We start from the raw sequence: 22,725 nt of genomic DNA on the forward strand, positions 1-22,725 counted from the left end.
GTTTTTGCTTGCAATATTTGACCACTCGTCTTATTCAAAAAAATTTGACATTATTATTTATTTATTTGTGACTTACTGCACAACTTTTCGTTTTTTATATTTGCAAACAAATTTTAAATAAGACGAGTGGACAAACGTTGCAAACAAAAATTCAAAATCCCTTATATTGTGGGACGGAGGGAGTACTAAAGTTCGGCACACCATTTTCCCAACCCATTTACTCACATCTATCGTTTTCCGCGCGCACGCTTTTCAAACTACTAAACGGTGTATTTTTTTCAAAAATTTTCTATACGAAAGTTGTTTTAAAAATTCATATTGATACTTAATTAATCACGTGTCAAGAGACCACTCCGTTTTGCGTGCAGGAGGGATGGGTTCCCATCCTGCACACCCAAGCAGAGCCTGAATACAGTTGTCCTTCAGAATTTTTTAAATACGCTTCCTGCAATTTCAATTCAGTAGCACAAGTTTTCAATCTCTCATGAATAAATGGGCAAGTACAAGTACCATGATCGACCGTGTGCGATTTACATAATATTCACAGGTTTTGAGAGGTGAGTCTGTACATAGCACCATTTCAGAGTTCAGAATGCAAACTCAGAGAACCACAACCAAAATGAGCTTCAGATTCAGCGCAACTGCGTTGCCACACAACTTCGTGGTGGAAATACCGCAATCCTTTCTTTCCCAACAAAAAAATTACTGCATTTCAATCATACTTAACTTGTCGCCGTTTTCGTCCGCTCAGCAAACCATGCCTTCCAGTCAGTAACCTTTTCGTCACCATTGGCCACCTGAAGTATACGCGGAAGATAAGAAACAGGCCCTAAACTTGTTTGAGCTAGTAATTATCTAAAAAATAAGAACCTTGAAGCATATGCTTGAGCTAATTACCTCAAAAATGAGTGTTGTCTGGGGAATGGAGTCCAGGGCCTCCACACAGATCGTAGCAGCATCTTCTTTGCTCATTCTTCCCTTGGCTGCTGCACCCTACATAGTTCAAGAATCATATGAGAGTTTACCAAAAAGCAGAACATCAGGGCAGCAAACCAAATTGATGTTCCCAAAAGAAAATATTCTTATCAATTTGCCTCTTCAAACTGCTAGGTGGAAACTACAGCATGCTTCGAATGAAGGGAACTACTAATGGTCTAATCTTACATAACGAACATTATAATATTTGAATGTCTTTGCCTAGCTCATTGTGCAAGGTTACTAAAGTAAGATAATTGCCATGCTGATACCTCTGTAAAATCGAAACCTCTATCACCACCAGGAGTGCTTTGCATCGAGCCAGTCCTGATTATCGTGGATGGGATCCCAGATGCAAGAACCACTTCTTCATCCCTCTCAGCAAGTTTCCGCAGTTTGCTGTTCATAATAGCTTGGAGACCACCGCTACCTCTGTAGACAGAGAGCTGCATTCTTATCAAGATCTCATATGGTTGGTGATTGAATCTAAGCTGAACTGGATTAGACAAAGTTACAAAAGCACTGAAACCTGGGATAGCAGAACAATGTGTTGCACACCCTTGAGGTCCAAGTCAGAGAAGAAACCATCCTATTGAAGCATAAATGTTTAAAGGAAGCAAAACTTAGAATGAGGAAGGAAAGGGAACTCTAGAAGCCGATACGACGTTTTCGTGTAAGTATGGAGCACAGAAATGGTTCACAATCTCTCATGCCATAACTCAAATCTAATAATCGTTATCTAAGAAAAATACTAAACCCCACCAATACCCTAATCATCAATTGCAGTCAATGTAATTAGGTAATCTGATAAATCAATAGGCCAAGAAAACAAAGTTTGTAACATACATCAGCTGGACAAATTATAGCACGAACACCCCTTAGTGCTTTCTTTGTGAAGGACTTATCTTCCATATTACCAACCATGCACTACAAGGCAGCAGAGAAAGTGATTATGAGGATAATATTTCACTAAAATTGTTAGTACAAGCATGATGAGAAAACATCCAAAAACATCTATGGCCTTTTTCTAATAACTGATGCACCAAAGAGGTGGTATACAAGAACGAAAAGCATGTTAAAGCTATATGTGTGAATTACAAGCTGTCACCTCCACGTAAGTTCCAAATGCTTCTTCAGTGGATCGCCTGTCCTTCACTAATGCTTTTATTCTGGCCCTTTTCAGGATTAATGATAATATCACCATCTGAAAAAAAATATGGGCAGTTTAATATGAAGCAACCAGAAAAGTTAAAAGGAACATGTAACTCAAGATGAAAACAAGGAACTTGCAAGGTTCACTAAGAAAACTATGAAAACAAAGAACAGGAGTCTTTCTGGGCCGACCCAAGCTAGGCCAACCAAATTTACTTAAGATTAAGGGTTACGTACAAATATACAAGCTTTCTTACTTCAACAAGAAGCTGTCAAAGTAGATGGAAGTTGCCACAAAAGCGACCTCCCAAAAGAAAAACAAATTACGGCTCGGTTTTACTCTCCTAAATTCCTGATAGTGAATTTATCCGTAGACTTTGTCTCTTGAGCATTTGTTAAGGGGGTCACTCATGTGTGTGTGCGGGTATGGTGGTGTGCATGCACGTGTGTGTTCCATGCAGCAAAAAAAGGAGAAATGATTGAATCATAAAATGGTTTCTCCAATAAGAATATGCATAGAAAGAATATTCAGCGGAAATCCATATAGGATATTATATTATATGGAAATAATTATATACACCAATCTTAAGTCTCAAATTACTCGCCTGACATGTGGCTGTGGATCTACATTATCTATATCCTGAAACAATAAGTTGATGGTATAAGTTTCAAATTATTGCCCAATGATCTGATCATGTGGCTGTGTACCCACATATCAAGATTGTAGTATAATATTCTGGTCACTACTCACTAGTGAATGGCAAGCAACTTTTAGGCTTTGTGAACATTGGATTCGTTAGCAAATCTGCAGCAGAACAAAAGAGTAACTTGAAGAATAATGGCAACCTGTCCAATCTCGCTATCGCCATTGGTGACTAGCACAGCATCTCGAGGCTCCTCGATATCTATTTCTCGTCCCAAATTTGACAATAAATAAGAAACAGTGTCTAGGAAAGGGTAAAAAAAGAACGCAGCGTACTGTTTCTACGCACCTGAAGGCTCATCCTCCTCATCCTCAGCACTCCCATCCTTGGGAAGCAAATCGGGCGCTCCATACCACCGCCTCAACTTTGGACCCCCTATACGACGAATATTTCAGAAGAATGCAACTAAGTCACATAATGCTTTAGCTAGTTAAGCTGTCCAATAAAATAAAATCAGCTTAATTTTAAAGACTTCGTCCACTGACAGACAAGGCAATGTAATGACAGCAATTGCATGTCAAACTACCAAAGTACATAAACAAGTTTGATATATTTTTTTCTTCATTTTTATAACATCACTGCACGGCTACCCGTGCCCATGAATCCTGCACCAGCAACTGAAGAATCGAGAATTTATTTTGTGTTGATTCAGGGGAAAAAAATAGGGGGGAAACGCACCTTCGATGTAGTCGAGGATGCGGTCGGTGAAGCTGGCCTCGTCCTTGCTCCTGGACCGGACGACGACGGCGGTGGCGGCATTGAAGAGGGGCCTCCTAGAGAGTCTCGCGGCGGACGCAAGCTGCGGCGGCGGAGGAGGAGGAGGAGGAGGGCGCGGGGCGGCGGAGCGGCCGGGGAGAAGGGCGGTGGGCGGCGGCATATCTGGTGTGGTGGACCGTGCTGCTTCGCCTGCGGCGCGTGACGTCACGTCGTCGTCGTCGGCCGGATTTCGCGTGCGCGGCGGAGGTGATCTCTCGCGGCGACGACGAGGATAAGGCAACAAGCTCAGTCATGGGCCGCCAACTCTCACGGCCCAGTTCAGCCATGGGCCGCTAACTCTGACGGCATCCCACGATGGTACGGGCCCAGTTCAGTCGTGGGCCGGGAGTTTTAGGGTTTTGAGGCGGCGGCGGCGGCGGCTGCTCCGCCTCCTCGCTTTAAAACTGGACGCGTCGGCTCGGGTTCCTCATCGCTAGGGTTTTTTGCTGCTGCCGAGAGGAGTGGAGGCGCTTCCAGATCTCCTCCCCTCTCTACTCCCGTCATGAGCCGATCGGGGCAGCCCCCGGATCTCAAGAAGTAAGCCTCCGTCTCCTCTCTCTCCCTCACGTGTGTTTCCATCGATTTTTAACTGGTGTTCGGTTTACTGATTTGAGTTTTTCTTTGGTGGGTCGCCAGGTACATGGACAAGAAGCTCCAGAGTAAGTAAAATAATATTAATAATCCTTCGTGGTTTAGCTATTGTAATTGTAGTACTCGGGTAGATTCGCTTTTGGAAGATAGTTTACTGATAGCTAGAACTGCGCCAAAGCTTTTGAATGGGATGAATAGGTGTAGTAAACTGTTCTTGCTCAAAACAAGGATGAATAGGTATTCAACTGTGGTAAGCTGTTCATTGCTCAAAGCAATAGATCGGTTGTTCAGGGTGTGCATTTGTTTCATTAGCTGAATTTTTTGTATGTTTTTAGGGTTCTTGGCTTATGCATTTTGACCAATTGGTCATACATTTATGGCCTGAAATTAGCCCTATTAGAGGCGCCCTGATTTTGTTATCTTCTTTTGGCGTGGAGTCGCTGTTGTCAGTTATGTCCTCTTTAGATTGTTTATATTTGCTGTCTTTTCTACGTTGGTATTCCAATGTCCTAATGCCCTAAGTGATGAACTCAATATCTAAGCTATGGATTTATCTCCAAATGAAGCTTATTGTCATAGTTACTCTGATGGGCATTCTGTGATATGCCATTTCATGGTAACATCTAGTCTGAGTATTTATGCTATCATTCATTCATGTGTTCTCATATCCATAGTGTTGTATTTCATTGTTTTTCAGTTTCCTGTGTCTACTCTATTCATTTCAGTGGCATGTTTCCTTTGTAATTAACTGTGATTGATTTTCCTTCTTACTTTCAAATTGGTTGGCTGCTCTACATGATGAAGATATCCAAAAAGCTATGGATTCATTCCAAATGAGGCTTTTATTGTCATAGTTACTCTGATAGGCTGCCATATCAATCTTTTTAAACTTGCCGGCTTATGCAAATCATCTCATTTCTTTGAGCATAATAGTTGCACAGTACTGTTTTTTTCTTTATCTTGGGTTGCTGTCGAGGGAAAAAATAAGTAAACCTGACCATTTTGTATTTACTGTTGTATTACCACTCTACATGATACATGATAGTTCAAACTTCGCATCTGATGCTAGATGCTATTATTGTGTGATTTCTTTCTGGTTATCTGTTTTTTGCTACTCTAAACTTCCATTGTGTCAATCATACTATTATGTAAAGACGAGGCCCATAACGTTGCTGGTATTGAATGAACATTTCAAGTTTTTTGTGGTTGCTCATAACCTGTTTGTAAGATGGCTACATCATGGCTGAAATGTTCTTTGGTATCACCATATATGTGATGTTTTTAAGGTTTCCTTAGTCATTTTGACCTTAGTGGAAAAGACTGGTTCCTTGATTGGTGGTTTCATTTTTAGCTTCATTATTGAAGTCTACAAGTATATGACTAGAAAGGGTCATGCACCTCAATCCAATTGTGTTTTGCCATTTCATTATTTTAATCATCATCACCTTGATCTTGGTGAAATGATGGGTTTCAATATTGTACTTTTTACATTGAGGAGTCCTCTTTAGTGTCTAGTTGTAACACTGTTCAACTTTTTTTTCAGTCAAGCTGAATGCAAACCATGTAATTGTTGGTATGCTCCGTGGATTCGATCAGTTTATGAATTTGGTGGTGGACAACACGGTAGAGGTCAATGGAAATGACAAGACTGATATTGGAATGGTGGTAAGCCTTCTGTGAAGAATCACTTGCTTATTTGTTTAAACTCTATACTTATTGCAAGGAGATTTACTAGCAAGTTGCAATATATACATTGATTATATGCTGATGCCCCTAAATCATTTGCAGGTTGTCAGGGGGAACAGTGTTGTGATGATTGAGGCATTGGAGCCAGTGCCCAAATCCCAGTGACTCCCGTGGCATATTCCTGATTCAGTAGCTATAGAGCTGGTAGCAAGAAAACTGATGTATATGCTGTTGATGTTCTTGTTGTACCTTGTCCTTAACTGGTGTGTGGAATATTGACTTCGTTTCTTGAATATGGAATGACAAACCTTTGATATTTTTGTTTGCAAGCCCCAATTCCGTGTTGTGCTGATCCACACCATGCTCTTTGTAGCTGTTGTGTATTGCTCGTCATCTTCACAGCAGGCCTGGCTCCTCTGTGCCAGCTCCTGGTTCAAAGATGACTATATAAATGTTTTTTGGCAGTCCTTCGCATGCATTAAAGTAGGTTATTTGATTTGTTACTGATTTACATCGCCTATTGCGGAGGGCATATAGAATATTCGAAGAAACCTTGGGTTCTATTGAGCCTTTTGCTAGTTATTTCAATTTTTACTCTTGTGCCTTCGATATGGTTGATACCTTAGAATGCAAGGTTTTATTAAGCAGAGTGCAGGATTGTGTGTATCGGCATTACGCTGCTTATATGCTGTGCGTTTGTTGCCGAAAGTGTTTCCTGCTATAGAAATTTGAGGAGAGTGGGCAGTTGGGTTAAGCTTGATATCAGCTTTTTCCAACAATCATTTTCCTCACATGTGATTAACCACAAGGAGGATAGCTGTAGGTATAGTGGGCAGCTACAGTTTGAATAGATCGTTTAATGTGCTGTTTTATTGTCTTCTGTTTCATGCTTGCTAACTGCAATTCAAAAATTCAACTTTGGATTTGCAACGAGAAAATTTGTTGTTGGCCCCCAACCCTAAGCGTGTGCTGCTACAATAATTTGCAGTCAATGCGCATTGGAAGTTATTTTCTTGTTGCTTGTTAATCGTGCTCTATGTTTAATTATCAGAGAAGATTAGTTATACACATTCATTTAACACGAAGACACGGTGATTAAGATTAACACAACATGAGGTGATTAAGCTCAATGATGTATTATAATCACGATTTTCCACTCGACAGCGCAGCTCAAGCGAAGGACTATGTAAATACATCATACAATGTATTAAAATATAGAAAAGGGTAAAAAAAAATATGTAGTAGTTTACCCATCCGTTGGTTTATATCATGAAGTTTATGTTGACAGCGTTCGGCGTCAAACATTATAAACCGGAGAGTAATTCAAATGAAAATAGCAAATATGAAAGAGCCTGTGTTTTTATCATCACACTGTGACGATAATACCACTAATTATTTAAATTAGGCTTATGTACATGACTTTTTAATTTATATTTAATAACTACACTTATCTATCTCAAGTAATAACTTTATTGTTATCTAGGATTGTCTCATACAAAACTATAATGCAAAATAAATCCAAAATAAACATATAGAAAAGAGATGAAAACAGCTCGGAAATTTTCTGGATTCTGAACCCGTTTTTGAAAACGGAAACTGTCAGCCGAAATTTTTTAGAAACAAAAGCAAACGTGGAAATTTTTTGTCCAACCAATTTCTCGGAATTTCTAAGAGTTACAAAGGCCATCATATTAGGGGCTGTTTGGATGGGGCTAAAATTTTAGCCCTGTCACATCGGATGTTTAGACACTAATTAGTATTAAACGTAGACTAATAATAAAACACATTCCATAACCTTGGACTAATTCGCGAGAAGAATCTATTGAGCCTAATTAATCCATGATGATTAGCCCATGTGATGCTACAGTAAACATGTGTTAATTATGGATTAATTAGGCTTAAAAAATTGTCTCGCGAATTAACTCTCATTTATATAATTAGTTTTGTAAGTAGTCTATCTTTAATACTTCAAGTTAATGTCTAAATATCCGATGTGACATAGTCCCTGTATGCAAACACCCCCCTAATAGCCTAACCCAATTTAAGTTAGCATCCTAGCTGATTGTGTCTTGTGATGTAGTGTTGAGACTTGAGACAATAAGTGGATTTGACAAAGTTTGATGGGTTTTTTTGTTCCGATAAATTTTCATTATTGTATCCGTGTCGGTTTGTATTCGCTATGTTTTCAATTTCGATAATATTCAATTCTGTTTTTTTATTTGGGGTTTCCGATTCCGAAGAAAAAAGTGAAAACAGAAACGACAGATGTGGTGTCCATCCGTTTTCATATCGTTTTCATCTCTACATAAGGGAAAACATTTTTCATGCCCTCAAACTAATGGCACAAAAGGGAAATATTGTGTATTTGATATTCCAAAAGTTATGTTGTTTCCTTAGGAAAGGGTGTTGTATTAATTAACTAAAGTTGTTCCACTCGAGAATTAGATTATGGACAAAAGTAGGAGCATCCATCCTCCACACTACACTATGCCTAGTCCTCCTGATTACAGTCTCATCCAATATGTCTAACCTTCATCATCCAATCAATCTCGTTACACCTTTTGCTTTGTTGATAATTGAACACCAACTCCGATCAACCATATTGATATAAAAGGAAACCTGGCATCACCACACAATCTTACTCAAGGACAATTGGTTTATGAATTATGAACACACTCAGTCGCGAGAAAACTACCAATTGTTGACGGGCTATTATAAATAACTATGAGGAAATGGGTGTCAGCAATCATGTTAAATAGAAGACTCGAGTGAGTAGGACCGTAGGAATGTTAACCGAGTAAGTTTTACAAATGACAACTATTTTTTTTTCAAAGCTATATGCAAATGCAAACTATAATAATGCGACAAGATTTTCTCAATATATGGACCATATTGAGAAAGTTGTAGTTTTATAATATACTAGAAAAAATACCCGTACGTTGCAATGGATAAAGTATTATTTTTATACAATAACTATTAGGAGCTGAGTAATAATTTTATACATTGGGATCGCTATACATTATAATTAAAAAGTTAATAAAAATTATTATTGTTTTTGGGTGGAAAGCCTATTTCTTTCTTCCTTTTCAGCCCCGGCCTAGTACGCTACCTCTCTTCGGCGCAACCCATAATGCAGGTCCAGCTTGCACATCCTACAACCGCCCTAGTACGCTACCTCTCTTCGGCATTCAGCTTGCACATCCTACCATTGTCTTCAACCTCGGAAAAGTAGTCCCGTTTCCATAAAATACAATGCCGGAGCTGATCCTCCCCATTCAATTCGACCTAATGTTTTTCAATCTTCTCGAGGGCTTTATGATATATTCGATTTTCTCTTTCCGTTTTTTTTCCTAAAATCGGAGCAAACCAAACTTACCTATAGAATTAAATTCAACAAGTTAAATGGGCTGAGGCGTGCCGATGAGGAGATTGAAAAAAAAAAGAAACCAAAAAAAATGCGATCCACTAAAAAATCGGACAAAAAAAGCAGGTGGAGAAGGGAAAAAAATCAGGCCCGCAAAAAAATGAAAAAACAAAAAAAATAACTGATCGGACGGTGGAAAAAACTGGGCCCACAAAAAACCGGACGGAAAAAAAGTAGGTGGAGAAGGGATCGGAAAACACCGGGCCGAAAAAAAACGCGGAAAAAAACACAGAAAGAAACGGCTGCGGATAAAAAAAACGGAGTCAGACGTGAGTTGCTTTTTTTTACTATACAGAGCGGAGATGGAAAATTAAAGCGTGCGCTATCAGGATGACGTACAAAATTTAGAGGCAAAAACACCTTAAATTTTTATAATAGGTAAAGATATAGATTCATTAACATTTGTTACATTTTTTTAGTATTCAGTTAAAAGTTTCATCAAACCAATATTTTTTAACTACATTAAAGACGTTTATATTTTTCCACTAAAAAAATCACACTAAAGACGCATATTCATACACACATGCACAACTACACCATTTTGACAATAATGGATTTAACTTGAGGTGCAGAGCTGCGTGGATGCTTAGCTATGGATCCTCCAACTTTCCAAAAACTACAATATTTGTTTACGATTGTAGTAGCAAAGGTAACAGTAAATAGCGTACACCAAATTAATTTTGCACATTAGCCCCCTCAAAGTTGTCTTCAAGCTTCACCACTGCTCAACGTTCTAAATTTGCTCATTTTAGTTTAGAAAAAAAAGGTTAAAAATGAGAAAATGAAAATACAGACCAAAATGTTTTTTATTTTATATTCGGCTTTACTTTTGCGCAGATATGTTTGAGCAGCATGTAGAAACATAGAACTACATTGTATTTTGGACTACTCTGCTTATGAAAGTTGCATACTTTTTCACTTTGGACCCGTCTTTTCTTTTTCTTCACCTTGAACTCTTTCTGAACTTCTCATTGAATTCAAACACACTTACGTTGCCAACACTGGTTGTGGATAATGCTGCAAAACAAAAGAGAAGAGGATGATTTCATCATGGTATGATTAAGATGCAGATTCCATATCGGTTTTTGTTAGCATGTTTTTAAACCGTTAAACGGTGTGTTTTGTACAAAACTTTCTATATAAAAGTTGCTCTAAAATATTAAATAGATCCATTTTCGAGTTTGATTAAAAAAATCATGCGCTAATAACTTTCTCATTTTGCGTGCTCTTATTGAATCTTAATTTTCATCATCTCAAAGGCGCCAATGACCACAAAACGGGGAAGTCTAATGTGCTCGTGAATACACCACATGCATTGTGGGCATGTTGGCCTTTCCCCTTTTCAGCCAGTGTTGTTAACCTTTTTAATTTTGCCATGCAAACTATATATAATATAACTTATTTATACATAGAAACCTTATACGCATACACTTTGGACATACCAACTTTGAACATAAAGTATAAAATCTTTATACAAAGAAACAAGCATAGAGTATAGAAACTTTATACATAGAAATATAAATTGTGGAAACTTTGTATATAGAAATATTCATTTTTTTTTTAAAAAAAAAGAGGTTGGGCCACAAGGCCCTTGTGTAGCCACTTAAATTTGGCCGCAAAAGTCCAAGTGCATCAAGGGAAAAAAAAAAGAAAAGTTAGCCCAATTCGAAAAAAACTAAAAAGAGTGGCACGTGGGCGTTCGTTAGCTTTTTTGCACAACAACAATAGTGGACATGAAATAAGAGTGCCTACAAAGAACATGACAACAATGCGATAACGGATGGCATTGCGCCGAGCAGCTACCAGCCTGTTGCCCACGTTGGTACTATCGAACAAATAGGGAGAACGCAACAATAACGCCATGTCGGAATCGGAGAAGAAGAGGAAAAGAGGAAAAATTCTAAAGTAAAGCAAAAGGAGAGAGAGGATGGAGTGTAAAACGAAAAGAATGTAGTATAAAGGGGCCCAAAGTAAAATCCTGGTAACAAGCGAGGTATAAACCGCAAATTTTCACCGGGGAAAAAAATTCGACAAAACCGACGTTATATATAAATATTATTATAATCTATCTTTTCCTCCCAACCCCTCCCAAATCCCTTCTCTCTACCCTATTCCCCACCTCCGCCTCCGCCGTAATCCCACCTCCCCGGCCACCGCCGCCGCCGTCACTCCGGCCACCGCACCGTAACTCCCACTGCGGAAGCAGCCCAGGAGGTAGGCGGTGAAGCGGGGGGGTGGAAGGTTTTAGACTAGACGGCGCGCCGCTCGCCGGCGAGGTCGCCCAGCCCCATGCCACCCGCGCGCGTCGAACGGTCGGAGATGAGGCAGGTCAGTTTCGGACGAAAAAAATAAAAGAGGCATGGGCAGATTGGAGATCCGTTCAGGGTTTAATCGATTTCGTTATCTCTGTTCTTATTAACCAATCCAATCCAATCTCGTCTCGATTTGTGGGTTGGGGGTGCAGTTTGGGGTTCAGCTGAAACCCTATGCCCCCGCGATTAGGTCCGATCCTGTGTTTGATGGAGACATGACAATAACAAAGAGATGGGGTTCTGAATGTGCTGTGTATATTCGCGCCTGATGATGATGCATGAATGCTAACGTGTTTAATATTTGAATTTAACTGTGTTCGACCTTATGTGAAACCTCGTTTTATTGTTTATTATTATAATAAGTAGTGCTGCTTTTTTTTTCAGACCTTCCTGTTATTAGGTCTGAAATTAAAAGGATTGATGTTTGTGTTTTGCAACAAATTTTTAGATGGATGGATGTTTCCTCTTAAGGGTCATAGGATTTTAATGTGGACACTACTAGTAAAAATTTGGTTCTTCGTTGTACCGTGTCCTGTTGGTACTTTAGCAGTGGAAGCCCACACTAGATTTGGATATCATACTTGATATACAAATTGGCTATTAGTTTTTTGCTAATAAATATTACTGGCTTTCTGATTAAGAAAAGCTCAAAAATGTTATAGCCTGCTAACTGTTGCTATTTTGATATAAAATGTATTTCATATTTAGGATTTTACTTTGTTAATGAGGCATCAACAATATGATTTGTGATTACTGACTTACTGTGTTTATCCAAGTCTTTTCCTATTCTTAGCTTGTTCTGTTATTGCAGAACACAAGTCACCAAGGTTCCAATGATCCCAGAGTACAAAAGGAAAGGCAAGCAGAATGGGCCAGACCTGGAAGAGTTTTTAATAGGAACACTAACAAAGGAGGTTACTTTCGGAATTCATTGCCTGGTAAACTTTCATAAGTAAATAGCATAAAGTGTTCTTTTTAATAACTAGTGAGTGAACATGTCTTCTGTGGTACTTATTCCAGGTGCATTGCGTGAATATTTTTACCCTGTTAGAGGATCACTTCTGTTTTTTCTGTACAGTGTGCTCTGTGGTTAATGTTTGCATCTTATTGTTGCCCGAAGTGCAAGCTTGTGGTATCTGAGATGATATGTTACTGGATTTGCTCATTATCGTTTTTATTGATGCTGACATGTGATTGGTTTTGTGAATTCCATCTGCAAACAATGCCATCTTGGGAAAACCCTTACATTGCTTAATCAGAGTTATTATTCAAATTATCAGCCAATCGTTGATTAAGACAGAAAGAAATGCATGTTTCCTTGTATTCTTAGCCCCTTGGGCATCTTACCACCAACTGCATGCTTGTAAGTGTACTTCTACACTGCCATACTAACACGATGGATATATTTGCCTGGGCAAACAGTTATGAAATAAGGAATTTATGGAGGGTTGGCAACTCTTCTACATCACAATAAATTGTCTTTTTGGTGGTTGTAAAATAGCTTCTACTAGCTTGAATGCTACTCATTTTCAACATAGCCTGGACTCCTGGGGTAGAAGTTATTGTTATTACCAGTAATAACAACTATTCTATGTTCTACTTAGCTGTTCTGTGACCAATTCAAGGCACTATATAGTCTAATTTTTAAAAGCTGATATTTGTAGGAGTCACTAGGGAGTTTCGTGTTGTGAAAGACAATCGACAGAAGGTAGTTGGTGAGACTATACCAGGATCATTTCATAATGGAGTCCCAAGCAATGAACAGATCGCTTCCAATATTGGAGACAAAAGGTAGAGTATGCATGATAGTAGAAATGAACAGATCGCTTCCAATATCGAACATATTGCTTCCAATATTTTCCCTTTGGAATATGCACTTGAGTATTTACACAGATAGAAAATTATGTCAGCTGAGGTAATCAAATGATCAAAAATTGTGTTAGCAGTTGTATAGAACAAACTATAATACATTTGTAGATGTACTTATTGTGTAATTGAATGACATGCCTTCTTTCCCATGTGCTATTCTATCTGCATTATACAATTCACAACCAGTAGTTATTTACTTGAATATTTAATAGCACTATTCGTTTCACTGCTTTATGGTTTGACATCTTGCTTTCTTTCATGGAAACTGAATTTGCTTTCAAAAATTTCACCAGTATCACTTCTGTTCATATATGTCTTTGTCATGTTTCTCTGAAGCTCAACTGAAAAGTTACCTGCACAACGCCATCCGGTTACTCAAAATTCTAATGGACGTGGGGTAGCTCAAGCTGATAATGGACGCAAAGAAGTCAAGCCTTCTAATGACCAAACAGTGGGACAATCTGATGGGATGATTACAACAATGGTTGGTTCACATGCAGTTCTAGCAAAGGGTAATCAGAACAGAGTGCTTGCTGTGCCATCAGGAACAAATAATTTTACTGGTGAACTTTGCTGCTCTTCGTCAGATCCAATACATGTACCCTCTCCTGGTTCTAAATCAGCTGGGACTTTTGGAGCAATAAAGCGTGAGGTTGGAGTAGTTGGTGCTAGGCAACGGCCATCTGATAATACAGCAACAAATACATCCACTTCAAACAGTTCAGTTAAGGTGCCAACAAGTACAGCAACAAAAGAGAATGCTTCAAATGGACAGCAATCTAGATCCTCTGGTGTATCATCGAAAAACTCCCGTCCTAGTTCATCTACACACTTGAGCAGTAGACCATCTTCTTCGAGTCAATATCATTCTAAGCCAAATACTCCTGTTGGTCATCCAAAAGGTTAGCGTTTCCATGGAAACTTACTGGTTGGGAATTGAGATGTGTAAAAAGTACAATTATGGTGGGTATGTCATTTTGTTGCACATTCGGACATAAACTTCTTTCTTGCTCAAAAATGAACAGAGCAGTAGCTGTTAGCCTGTTAGGTCACTTTGCTTAGCATAACATGCTAATGACAAAATATATTCATTTGAGTAATTTCCAGTGTTAGCAATGCATAGTTTGACTTGGAGCCTTATTGTATTATATATCCACATCATTGTACATTTTCTCTATGTAACACTGTTTTATATTTTCTGAAAACCAATGATGCTAATTGTTGCCATTCAGTTTTGTATAAATTCTTATGTACTGTCTTTCAAAGTATTTGGACAATTCTAGATGGGCAGAGATTATTTAAGTTAGTTTTCCATCTTTTGGAGAACTGCATTTTTGTTAAACAGATATTGTGGTTTATATGCAGTGAACCCACAATTGGAATGGAAACCCAAATCAGTAAGCCCCAGTCCTGCCAATCATGCAGATAATGTGGTACATTCTAGTGCTGCATCATCTGTTGATGGTAATCAGGCACACATGGCTGGTTTGTCTAAGAAGCTTTCACAAACTAATGTTTCTGAAGATGAGCATGTCATCATACCTGCACACCTCAGGGTACCAGACTCAGAAAGAACACATCTTATATTTGGTAATTTTGAATGTGATGTTGAGTCGAAGGCTTTTACATTAGCTCCTGATGCTTCAACTAACAGAGAGTTTAATGCCCATTCTTCTTCAAGGTGATTTTGCTGCATCTTCTCTTTGATATAATCTTGCATCATAACTATTGTTGAAGTGTTCAGATTTCTACTATGAAGTTATCCTTGTGTCCAAATTAAATCTGAGACATGCCACATGTAATTATTCGTTGATTGCAGTTTGACGCATTATACTCTTGCAGATCAACTGATGATGTGCCTCCTACTGACCAGACGGATCTTGTTGGCTCTTGTGTCATGCTTCCGAAATCAGATTCCTTTGTTTCAGTTTCCGAATATCAGCACCCATTGACTGAGGACATGGAGGTCTTGAGTCCAGGTGTTTTTGGAGAGCATAGGACAAATGATATGATTTCAACCCAGGTCTCACATTCTTCACCTCAACCCCAGCATCAGGACAATTCAGCAGTGCATGACTTTAAGGTGAATAGAATATATTAAGTGGATAGAATATATTAAGTGGATGGCAGTGTTTCTTATTTGTGGTTCAGCTTAGTGGTTTTACCTGACATTCATTCATTCTTTTTCTCGTGTACCAGGAATATGAGCCAGATTCTAGGTATGAGATGCCATTTATCACTAAAGCTGTTGATAGTGAGGCGACCCAAAATATACCTTATCCGTCTGAGGTAATACCACCATGCCACCTTTATGTTCAAGTCCGGTTATTATGATCTGGTGTCTGCCTGTCTGCTATACGTCGCTTTCGATTTTACATTCATAAAGCACACTTAAGCAAACAGCCTTTATATTCAAGTCTGGATTCCTCTAGATTTATTTGCAGATTGTGAATGCAACGATTTTTGAGAACCTGGTTATTTGACCTTGTATTAGAAGTTTCAGAAGCATCAGAGATCTGCATTTGTCTATGTGAACATCTGTTACAGCTCCAAAGAAGCTAAAAGGGAATCCAAGCTGTTAACGCAGCTTGCTTTTCCATACTACCTGCTAGTATTTTATCTTTTGTTTTTGCACTTTTGGCCTGAAATTATTTTTTATCAATGGTTGGACTAATCTTGACTGATGGCTCCAGCATTTACTTGTAGTTATAGTACTGGATGTTTAGCTTTTTCTTCTTAGGGCTTATCCACTGTCCAAGATCAATGTTTCCTTAGCAGCTGTGACATTGTGTGAAACTCTGTTGATAGGTGATGGGCTTGCATGCTGCAAATTTCAATCAGTTATCTGTTACTGCAGCAACTCAGCACCCAGTGCCTCAAATGTACCAACACATGCATGTATCGCAATATCCAAACTGCTTGCCATATCGACATGTTTTCTCTCCATACTATGTGCCTCCAGTGGCTGTTCAAAACTATTCAAGCAATCCAGCATTTACACAATTGCCAAGTGCCAGCAGCTATTTGGTAATGCCAAACGGAACGTCACAGCTAACACCCAATGGCATGAAATATGGACCACCTCATCAATGTAAGCAAATGTTCCCTGGTGGCCCTGCTGGATACGGTGGTTTTACAAATCAGAATGGTTACCCAGTCAATACTGGTGTAATTGGTGGCACTGGTAGTGTCGAAGATGCCAATATGAGTAAATATAAGGACAACAATCTTTACACACTCAACCCTCAGGTAATTATATATTTCATCCTTAGACCAAGCCTTTTCTGATCATAATTTTGACACATGCTGTACCTTAACATGAATAATATTTGTGCTTGGTTGCAGGCTGAAACAGCAGATGTGTGGATTCAGGCTCCTACAGATATTCCCGTCATGCCGTCAACACCATTCTACAACATGATGGGCCAACCAATGTCTCCCCATACAGCATACTTGCCACCGCACAATGGTCATGCCCCTTTCAGCCCAGTTCAACACCCTGCTCACCTGCAGTTCCCAGCCATGCCCCACGGACTGCAGCCGACAACGATGACCATGGTGCAGAACCCACAACCCATGGTGCATCAGCCAGCCGGTCCGCCGTTGGCTGGAAATATCGGCATTGATATGGCAGCCATGGCTTCTGGAGCTCAGGTTGGAGCATTTCAGCAAAACCAACTCAGCCATCTCGGCTGGGCTCCTCCCAGTTTTTTATGATGGTTTGGATGGCAGTGCTCTCATGAGACGACAAGTGAGCTGGTTTCGTATCGACAAGAAAAAGAAAAGAAAAGAACTGATTGAAGAGCTATGCTCTAACGCAAGTAACTCATGATACTTGCACCTTTTGTTTATGATGCAGGGAAAAACATGTTAGTATTCCAGTTCATCTTGCACCGCCCAAAGCGTGTCCTGCATTGGAAACACCAATTTTGACTGCCAGTTTGCTATCTTATTTATTTCTGGTTTTATAGTATACATCAGTTCGATCTTAACTTTTCTGATCGATGAAATGTGTGCTCCGAAATGCTTTATGAGTTCAACTCAAATCGCATGATAATTCCGCTGTTCCCTGGAGATTTTGTCGAGTACCCGAGTTGTTGCTCTGGATACACCTGAATGCTGCAGTGCTGCATCAGATATGCTAGGACAGTTCACTAGTGAGGTTTAAATTAAACACAGTAATAAAAGGTTCAGGGTGAAAGATACCATCAACCATGATTCGACGTAACAAATTGTTAAATCAACGTCACATGGTTATGCGTTAGGTGTAAGGTGCATCTCAAAATTTTAAGACGACAGATTGGAAGGTGGAAAGTGGTTGTGGATAAACAAGATTATAGTTCGTGGAAAGCGATCGTGCTTAACACAAATACTATGATAGAACCCTACTTTTCTGCTGTTGATAGAGCTAGCTCAATAGTTTAATGGCGGTAGCAATAACGCTCATAGGGATCAATCAAACAAGTCGGCTCGTGTGTGAAAGCACGCCTCATCTTTTCACTTGTACTTATGCTCATCAGCTAAAATTTAAATTTTCAATCTTAAATTTGAAGTTGATTTTAGGTTTTTTTCATCAAAATTTATTTTCCAATCTTTGTTTTTAAATCGCTAAGAACATGTATATAAAAGTTTTATTCACAAATTATTTTTCGTTTGCAAATATATCGTTTGGCTTATTCCACAAATAAGCGAAACAACGGGGCCGTCTACTCCTTATTGGTAGGGCACTTACAATGTTAATATGTTATTATCTTCATCCCATATTGATTACCCTATAATGTTTATACATCAAGACCAAGGATAATTTTAACGCCATGCACAATATGTACACATTCTCCCGTAATAAATGCATCGATTAAAAACAATGCATAATCGCATCCTTTAGCATGCACACATTCTCCCGTGCTGTATTAATTGTACTCCGATGAAATCCATGTCCATGCGGTTATATGATGATCAATTTGAGAAATTTTAGTTTTCATTATATGATAATCAATTTAGGAATGAGGGAGTATATAAAACTAACTAGTAAGCATTAAATGTCCCTACTTACTACTTCCTCCATCCCAGTTTGATCATCACGTAAGCAAATAACACCAAGACCAAGGACACCAAAATATTTATCATTCTCAAATTAAACCTTATCGGCTAAAGTGCTTCATCGCTTCATCTTCACTACTACCTGAAGCAAGGAAATAAAATATGACATGTACACAATGTTTTTTGATAGCAAAATTAAAAAAAGCAGCGGCATTGGGTGGCGGGGTTGGAGGGGAATGTGGCGTCGGTTTCAAGGACGGAGTGGATTGCAGCGTCGATGTTAGGGGTGGAGCGGATTGCAGCGTTGGGTGGTGGCGACGGACAAGTTTGCGGCTCCCGGCAGGGACGGAGCGGATTGCGGCATTGGGCGGGGACGGAGCGGATTGCGGTGTTGGGCGGGAACAGAGCGGAATGCGACACTGGGTCACAACGAAGGAGAATGTGGTGCCGGTGGAAAGAGTGAGAAGAAGTTGAGAGGAATTAGGGATTGATCCTGAACTCATCCATAGGGTTTCCATGAGCAATGATTTTTTAAATCCTGTGGACCCCACCTTAATGCCGTCTCGAGCAAATAAGAATTATGGAGGATGTCTGCTCCTACTACCACCCATAGCACGGTCCCACATTAATACTGAGCTCATTAACGGAAAGGGATCCTCTGACTTAACTGCTGTGCAAGTTGAGTCACTGACATGTGGGCCATAGAAAAGTGGGACCTACATGGGACCCACATGTCAGTGACTCAACTTGCACAGCAGTTAAGTCAGAGGACCTGCTTCCCTCATTAACATATACTTGCTGATGCCCGCAGGTGTATTCGGTATCGAGGGTTGAGAACCCTCTCTCAGAATAAAACGAATCAATAGATTAGCATATGATTAATTAAGTACTAATTTTAAAAAATAGAAGTAGATTAATATATTATTTTTTAAAAAAAAATATATTGTTTATCAGTCTAGAAAGTGTGCACGCAAAAAATAAAGGAGTGGTGATTGGGAAGAGGGAGTATAGAACAGATACTATTGAGCTTATTGGCTCACCAGCAATCTACTAAGCTCTATGGAACATTACACGGACATTTGAGTGAGTTTTTTTCTCTACGGGTTACAAATCCCTAATCTAAAACTGGTTTGTAATGTGAAGCAAAATGCTCCCCCAAACATGGCTATAATTAAAGCATCAAAAGTTTTTCACCGAGGGATCACGGTAGGCGTGCACATATATAATCATATACCCAGTCTACAAATATAAAATAATTTTCTAAATATAAAAGGCTAGGGACCATATCACCATACTGATTTTGTGCCCCTGTTTTAGCAGTTGTTCTACCTAAAGAATTTTCTATAAGTGGCCAAACATACCGATAGTACACATCGTAAAGATGGCCATGCGTATATATTACAAAGACCTTTGCATTGAATCCAATGTCGTCAACATGTATTCTTCGAAGTAGAGCTCCAACTTCTAAATTTAACTCCAGTATTATGTCTAGAGTGAAGTTGTGGAGTAGCCTAAACCCATCCACTTCTTTAGTTTATTTTGTGAGAGCGTTCCACCTAGCTCTGCTCCTATTTTAGATAGAGCTGGAATTATTTGGTTGGACTTTAGCTTCAGAAGAGGTGGTAGAGCTATAACTAGAACTATGCCAAATAGATCCAGACCCAAACAGGCCCTTCCTATCCAGCAGCTTATAAAAAGAAAATTAATGGCACCATAGCTGTTGGATTACTGACTGCTTAACGTATCTAGATGTAGTAGGCATGCACATGTAGAAAAAGGGAAGGTATTTTGGTCTGGTCTTATCCATCTGCAATTTTTTAGATGCTTTTCTAGAGGAAGTTGTTGGCACAAAAGATCTCATCAAGTCGTCATCATCATCAAGGCTCGCTAGCTGGACCAACAAGCAGAGCGTGGGCAAAATGTGGCTGATATATATGTGCGCTGATACGTGCAGTGGAAAAAAAAAATCTCCTGCTCAAGGACGGTCTGGCTCGGTTTGGAGAGCCTGTGACATAACTCTAATTATGAGAAGCTCCAGAACAATTCATATTATCATCCAGATTATAAAATTTAGAAAATAAGCTTGAAGTCAAAAGGCTGAAAAATAAAGGTTTTTTATTTTCAGATTCTCACGAGCTACTCAGAGTCTCAGACTCTTAAGCTCACTAAATAATGTTTCATTATTAGATACAAGCCAAAGATACTAGTCGGAATATTAGGTAGATCATTTTGAGTGACAGTCTCATATGATCGGGATCTTATTAGATTTTAAAAATACTTCACATTATTACGTAGGATCGGGACATTACACAAGAACTTGATCGTATGGATCGGAATAGTGAAAAAAAATTAAGATACTAAATGAGATTGATATTATTTCGGCTTGGTATGATTGATACTACAATACTTGCGGAACCATCATTTCGTTTATTCTTATACTTATTCATACAATTTACTAGAAAAAATAATTTATGAGTAAAATTTTATATATGTTTTCATAACGACGTAAAAACAAATGTTGTAAAATAAACCATAATGAAAAAACCACAAAATCAACTTTAAAAATAAGTTTTAAAAATCAAATTTTGGCTTATAAGCATAAGCATCAACGAAACATATAGAACCCCTAAAAGTTGGGCATGTTTTGATAGCTTATGGCGGCTGCAACTGTAGCTATTCGTAGAATCTCTAGCTCCCTAAAAGTCAGATTTTTTCATTATAGTTATAGAACCCTGAAAATGAATTATAACCCAGAAGCACCACACCACCACCATCACCACCTCCTCCACCAGTGTCTGCTTGTGTAGGCTGTAATATATACAGGCTGGGAGGATATTAGGATTTGGGTGAGTCAGTAGTTTGCAATTCTGTAGGTAGCTCTTTAATTTTCTAAGCATGATATTTCTTTTGAAGGATGAAATATTTTGTTTCAATTAATTAAAAAAATATTTTTAACAAGAACTTAATTTTTCTATTTTAACAATCCGTTGCAACACACAGGTTTTCGGCTAGTAGATATAAATTAAATAACATGGTAAATGAACTTAATAACAATATCTTAGAACTAGGGATTTGAGCAATACTTACATAATTTTTTTAAGGGAGCATAACTCAACTGGTTAGGTTTCTTGTGGTGTAACCAGCCCTCTCGGGTTCAAATTCTAGATTTGATACGGGTGTTCGCATTTACTGCTAATTATTCTTACATACCCGTCGATAATGAGGCGCCCATGGTGACTTCGTCAATATATCGGTCAAATCTTCCGGAGGACTTCATTAATCCCAAGATATGACAGCCCAGTTTTTAGGAGGTGCTCATAGTGGTAGTGTGCGTATGTACGTTCGTAGGGTGAGTGAGCGCGTGTTGTAGACGCGTGTTTGTACTGTTTTTCTAAGAAAATAATTTTTTTTTCAGGAAACACTGTTTTAGAGATGTGAAACAAATAAACTGATGAAATAGCTGAAAATAGCCGGGCCAACTGGCCAATTTCACCGGTATTTGCCAATTCTTCATTTGGTATTGCATGCACACTTCAATTAAAATATTTAATAATAGAAAATTATCCTCCATCTGCTGCACACGGTTGGTTCGGCATGGTTAGCACACTCTTGTCTTGGGTGTCTCTTGTCCGTCCACCGCACCGCACCCACCGAAATCCGTCGGTTATGAATCGTCGTCATCCCCACACCCCACTATTGACATCTGGCAGCAACAAAAATTAGTTGGCGTCCTTTTCTGATAATAACGCGTAAGGCAAAAACTTTTCATCCTATCCCACCAAATATTTAGACTCGTATATAGAGTATTAAATATAAAAAAAAACTAATAATATGGATTGCGTGTAAATTATGAGACGAATCTTTTAAGCCTAATCTATCTATTATATACTAAAAGTCCATAAAACTTCCTACAAACGCTCTCAAGCCGCCGCGTGGTGCTCCTAAAAACACTCATAAGTCGCCACATGGTGCATTGATAAATCCTAAAAATTCTAAACATATCACTGTTGATTTTCATTTAATCGGATAGACCCATTATTTTCAACCATTAAATCTATTTTATAAAATTACCAAATCAACCACCGATAGATCTATCTTACGAGTACAAAATTACCAAATCAATTTATCTCTCTTAAATTATCCCTCGGTCCGTGTACCTGTACAGCATGTACGTTTGTACGTACGTATCATCCCCCATACTTTTTTTTCTATTTTT

General features: G+C 38.8%; 3 protein-coding genes and 1 non-coding gene across 4 annotated transcripts; 3 read left to right on the top strand and 1 right to left on the bottom strand.

Moving 5' to 3' along the window:
* Positions 1–457: 457 nt before the first annotated feature.
* Positions 458–3,805, bottom strand: LOC127767570 (uncharacterized). Its single transcript, XM_052292949.1, has 9 exons — positions 3,510–3,805; positions 3,120–3,206; positions 2,974–3,032; positions 2,084–2,179; positions 1,822–1,902; positions 1,505–1,564; positions 1,248–1,421; positions 898–993; positions 458–797 (listed from the first exon to the last, which is right to left on the bottom strand). The coding sequence occupies exons 1-9, from the start codon at positions 3,706–3,708 to the stop codon at positions 723–725; spliced, it is 927 nt and encodes a 308-aa protein (XP_052148909.1). The 5' UTR covers positions 3,709–3,805; the 3' UTR covers positions 458–722.
* Positions 3,806–3,984: 179 nt separating this feature from the next.
* Positions 3,985–6,193, top strand: LOC127767571 (probable small nuclear ribonucleoprotein G). The gene is made up of 4 exons (XM_052292950.1): positions 3,985–4,124; positions 4,224–4,246; positions 5,722–5,843; positions 5,967–6,193. The coding sequence occupies exons 1-4, from the start codon at positions 4,090–4,092 to the stop codon at positions 6,027–6,029; spliced, it is 243 nt and encodes an 80-aa protein (XP_052148910.1). The 5' UTR covers positions 3,985–4,089; the 3' UTR covers positions 6,030–6,193.
* Positions 6,194–6,512: 319 nt separating this feature from the next.
* On the top strand, positions 6,513–6,660 carry LOC127769128 (small nucleolar RNA snoR135). Its single transcript, XR_008016696.1, has one exon. It is a non-coding gene; the product is annotated as a small nucleolar RNA snoR135 (small nucleolar RNA).
* Positions 6,661–11,371: 4,711 nt separating this feature from the next.
* On the top strand, positions 11,372–17,543 carry LOC127767638 (uncharacterized). The gene is made up of 9 exons (XM_052293039.1): positions 11,372–11,616; positions 12,412–12,538; positions 13,265–13,391; positions 13,806–14,371; positions 14,835–15,150; positions 15,312–15,552; positions 15,669–15,758; positions 16,278–16,718; positions 16,815–17,543. Exons 1-9 carry the CDS (start codon positions 11,578–11,580, stop codon positions 17,184–17,186), a joined length of 2,319 nt encoding a protein of 772 aa, XP_052148999.1. The 5' UTR covers positions 11,372–11,577; the 3' UTR covers positions 17,187–17,543.
* The last annotated feature ends 5,182 nt before the right edge of the window (positions 17,544–22,725 follow it).

Source organism: Oryza glaberrima, chromosome 3 (assembly GCF_000147395.1).
Source record: "Oryza glaberrima chromosome 3, OglaRS2, whole genome shotgun sequence".
NCBI classification, from domain to species: Eukaryota; Viridiplantae; Streptophyta; class Magnoliopsida; order Poales; family Poaceae; genus Oryza; species Oryza glaberrima.

What these genes read in the sequence shown, in the direction of transcription:
- LOC127767570 (XM_052292949.1), bottom strand. Translation starts at nt 3,708, where the DNA reads ATGCCGCCGCCCACCGCCCTTCTCCCCGGCCGCTCCGCCGCCCCGCGC. An exon ending in CATCCTCGACTACATCGAAG is followed by an intron (nt 3,207 to 3,509) that starts GTGCGTTTCCCC and finishes TTCGTCGTATAG; the next exon opens with GGGGTCCAAAGTTGAGGCGG. An exon ending in GCGATAGCGAGATTGGACAG is followed by an intron (nt 2,180 to 2,973) that starts GTTGCCATTATT and finishes ATTTTTTTTCAG; the next exon opens with ATGGTGATATTATCATTAAT.
- LOC127767571 (XM_052292950.1), top strand. Translation starts at nt 4,090, where the DNA reads ATGAGCCGATCGGGGCAGCCCCCGGATCTCAAGAA. An exon ending in CATGGACAAGAAGCTCCAGA is followed by an intron (nt 4,247 to 5,721) that starts GTAAGTAAAATA and finishes CTTTTTTTTCAG; the next exon opens with TCAAGCTGAATGCAAACCAT. An exon ending in AGACTGATATTGGAATGGTG is followed by an intron (nt 5,844 to 5,966) that starts GTAAGCCTTCTG and finishes AATCATTTGCAG; the next exon opens with GTTGTCAGGGGGAACAGTGT.
- LOC127767638 (XM_052293039.1), top strand. Translation starts at nt 11,578, where the DNA reads ATGCCACCCGCGCGCGTCGAACGGTCGGAGATGAGGCAG. An exon ending in AACGGTCGGAGATGAGGCAG is followed by an intron (nt 11,617 to 12,411) that starts GTCAGTTTCGGA and finishes CTGTTATTGCAG; the next exon opens with AACACAAGTCACCAAGGTTC. An exon ending in ATATACCTTATCCGTCTGAG is followed by an intron (nt 15,759 to 16,277) that starts GTAATACCACCA and finishes CTCTGTTGATAG; the next exon opens with GTGATGGGCTTGCATGCTGC.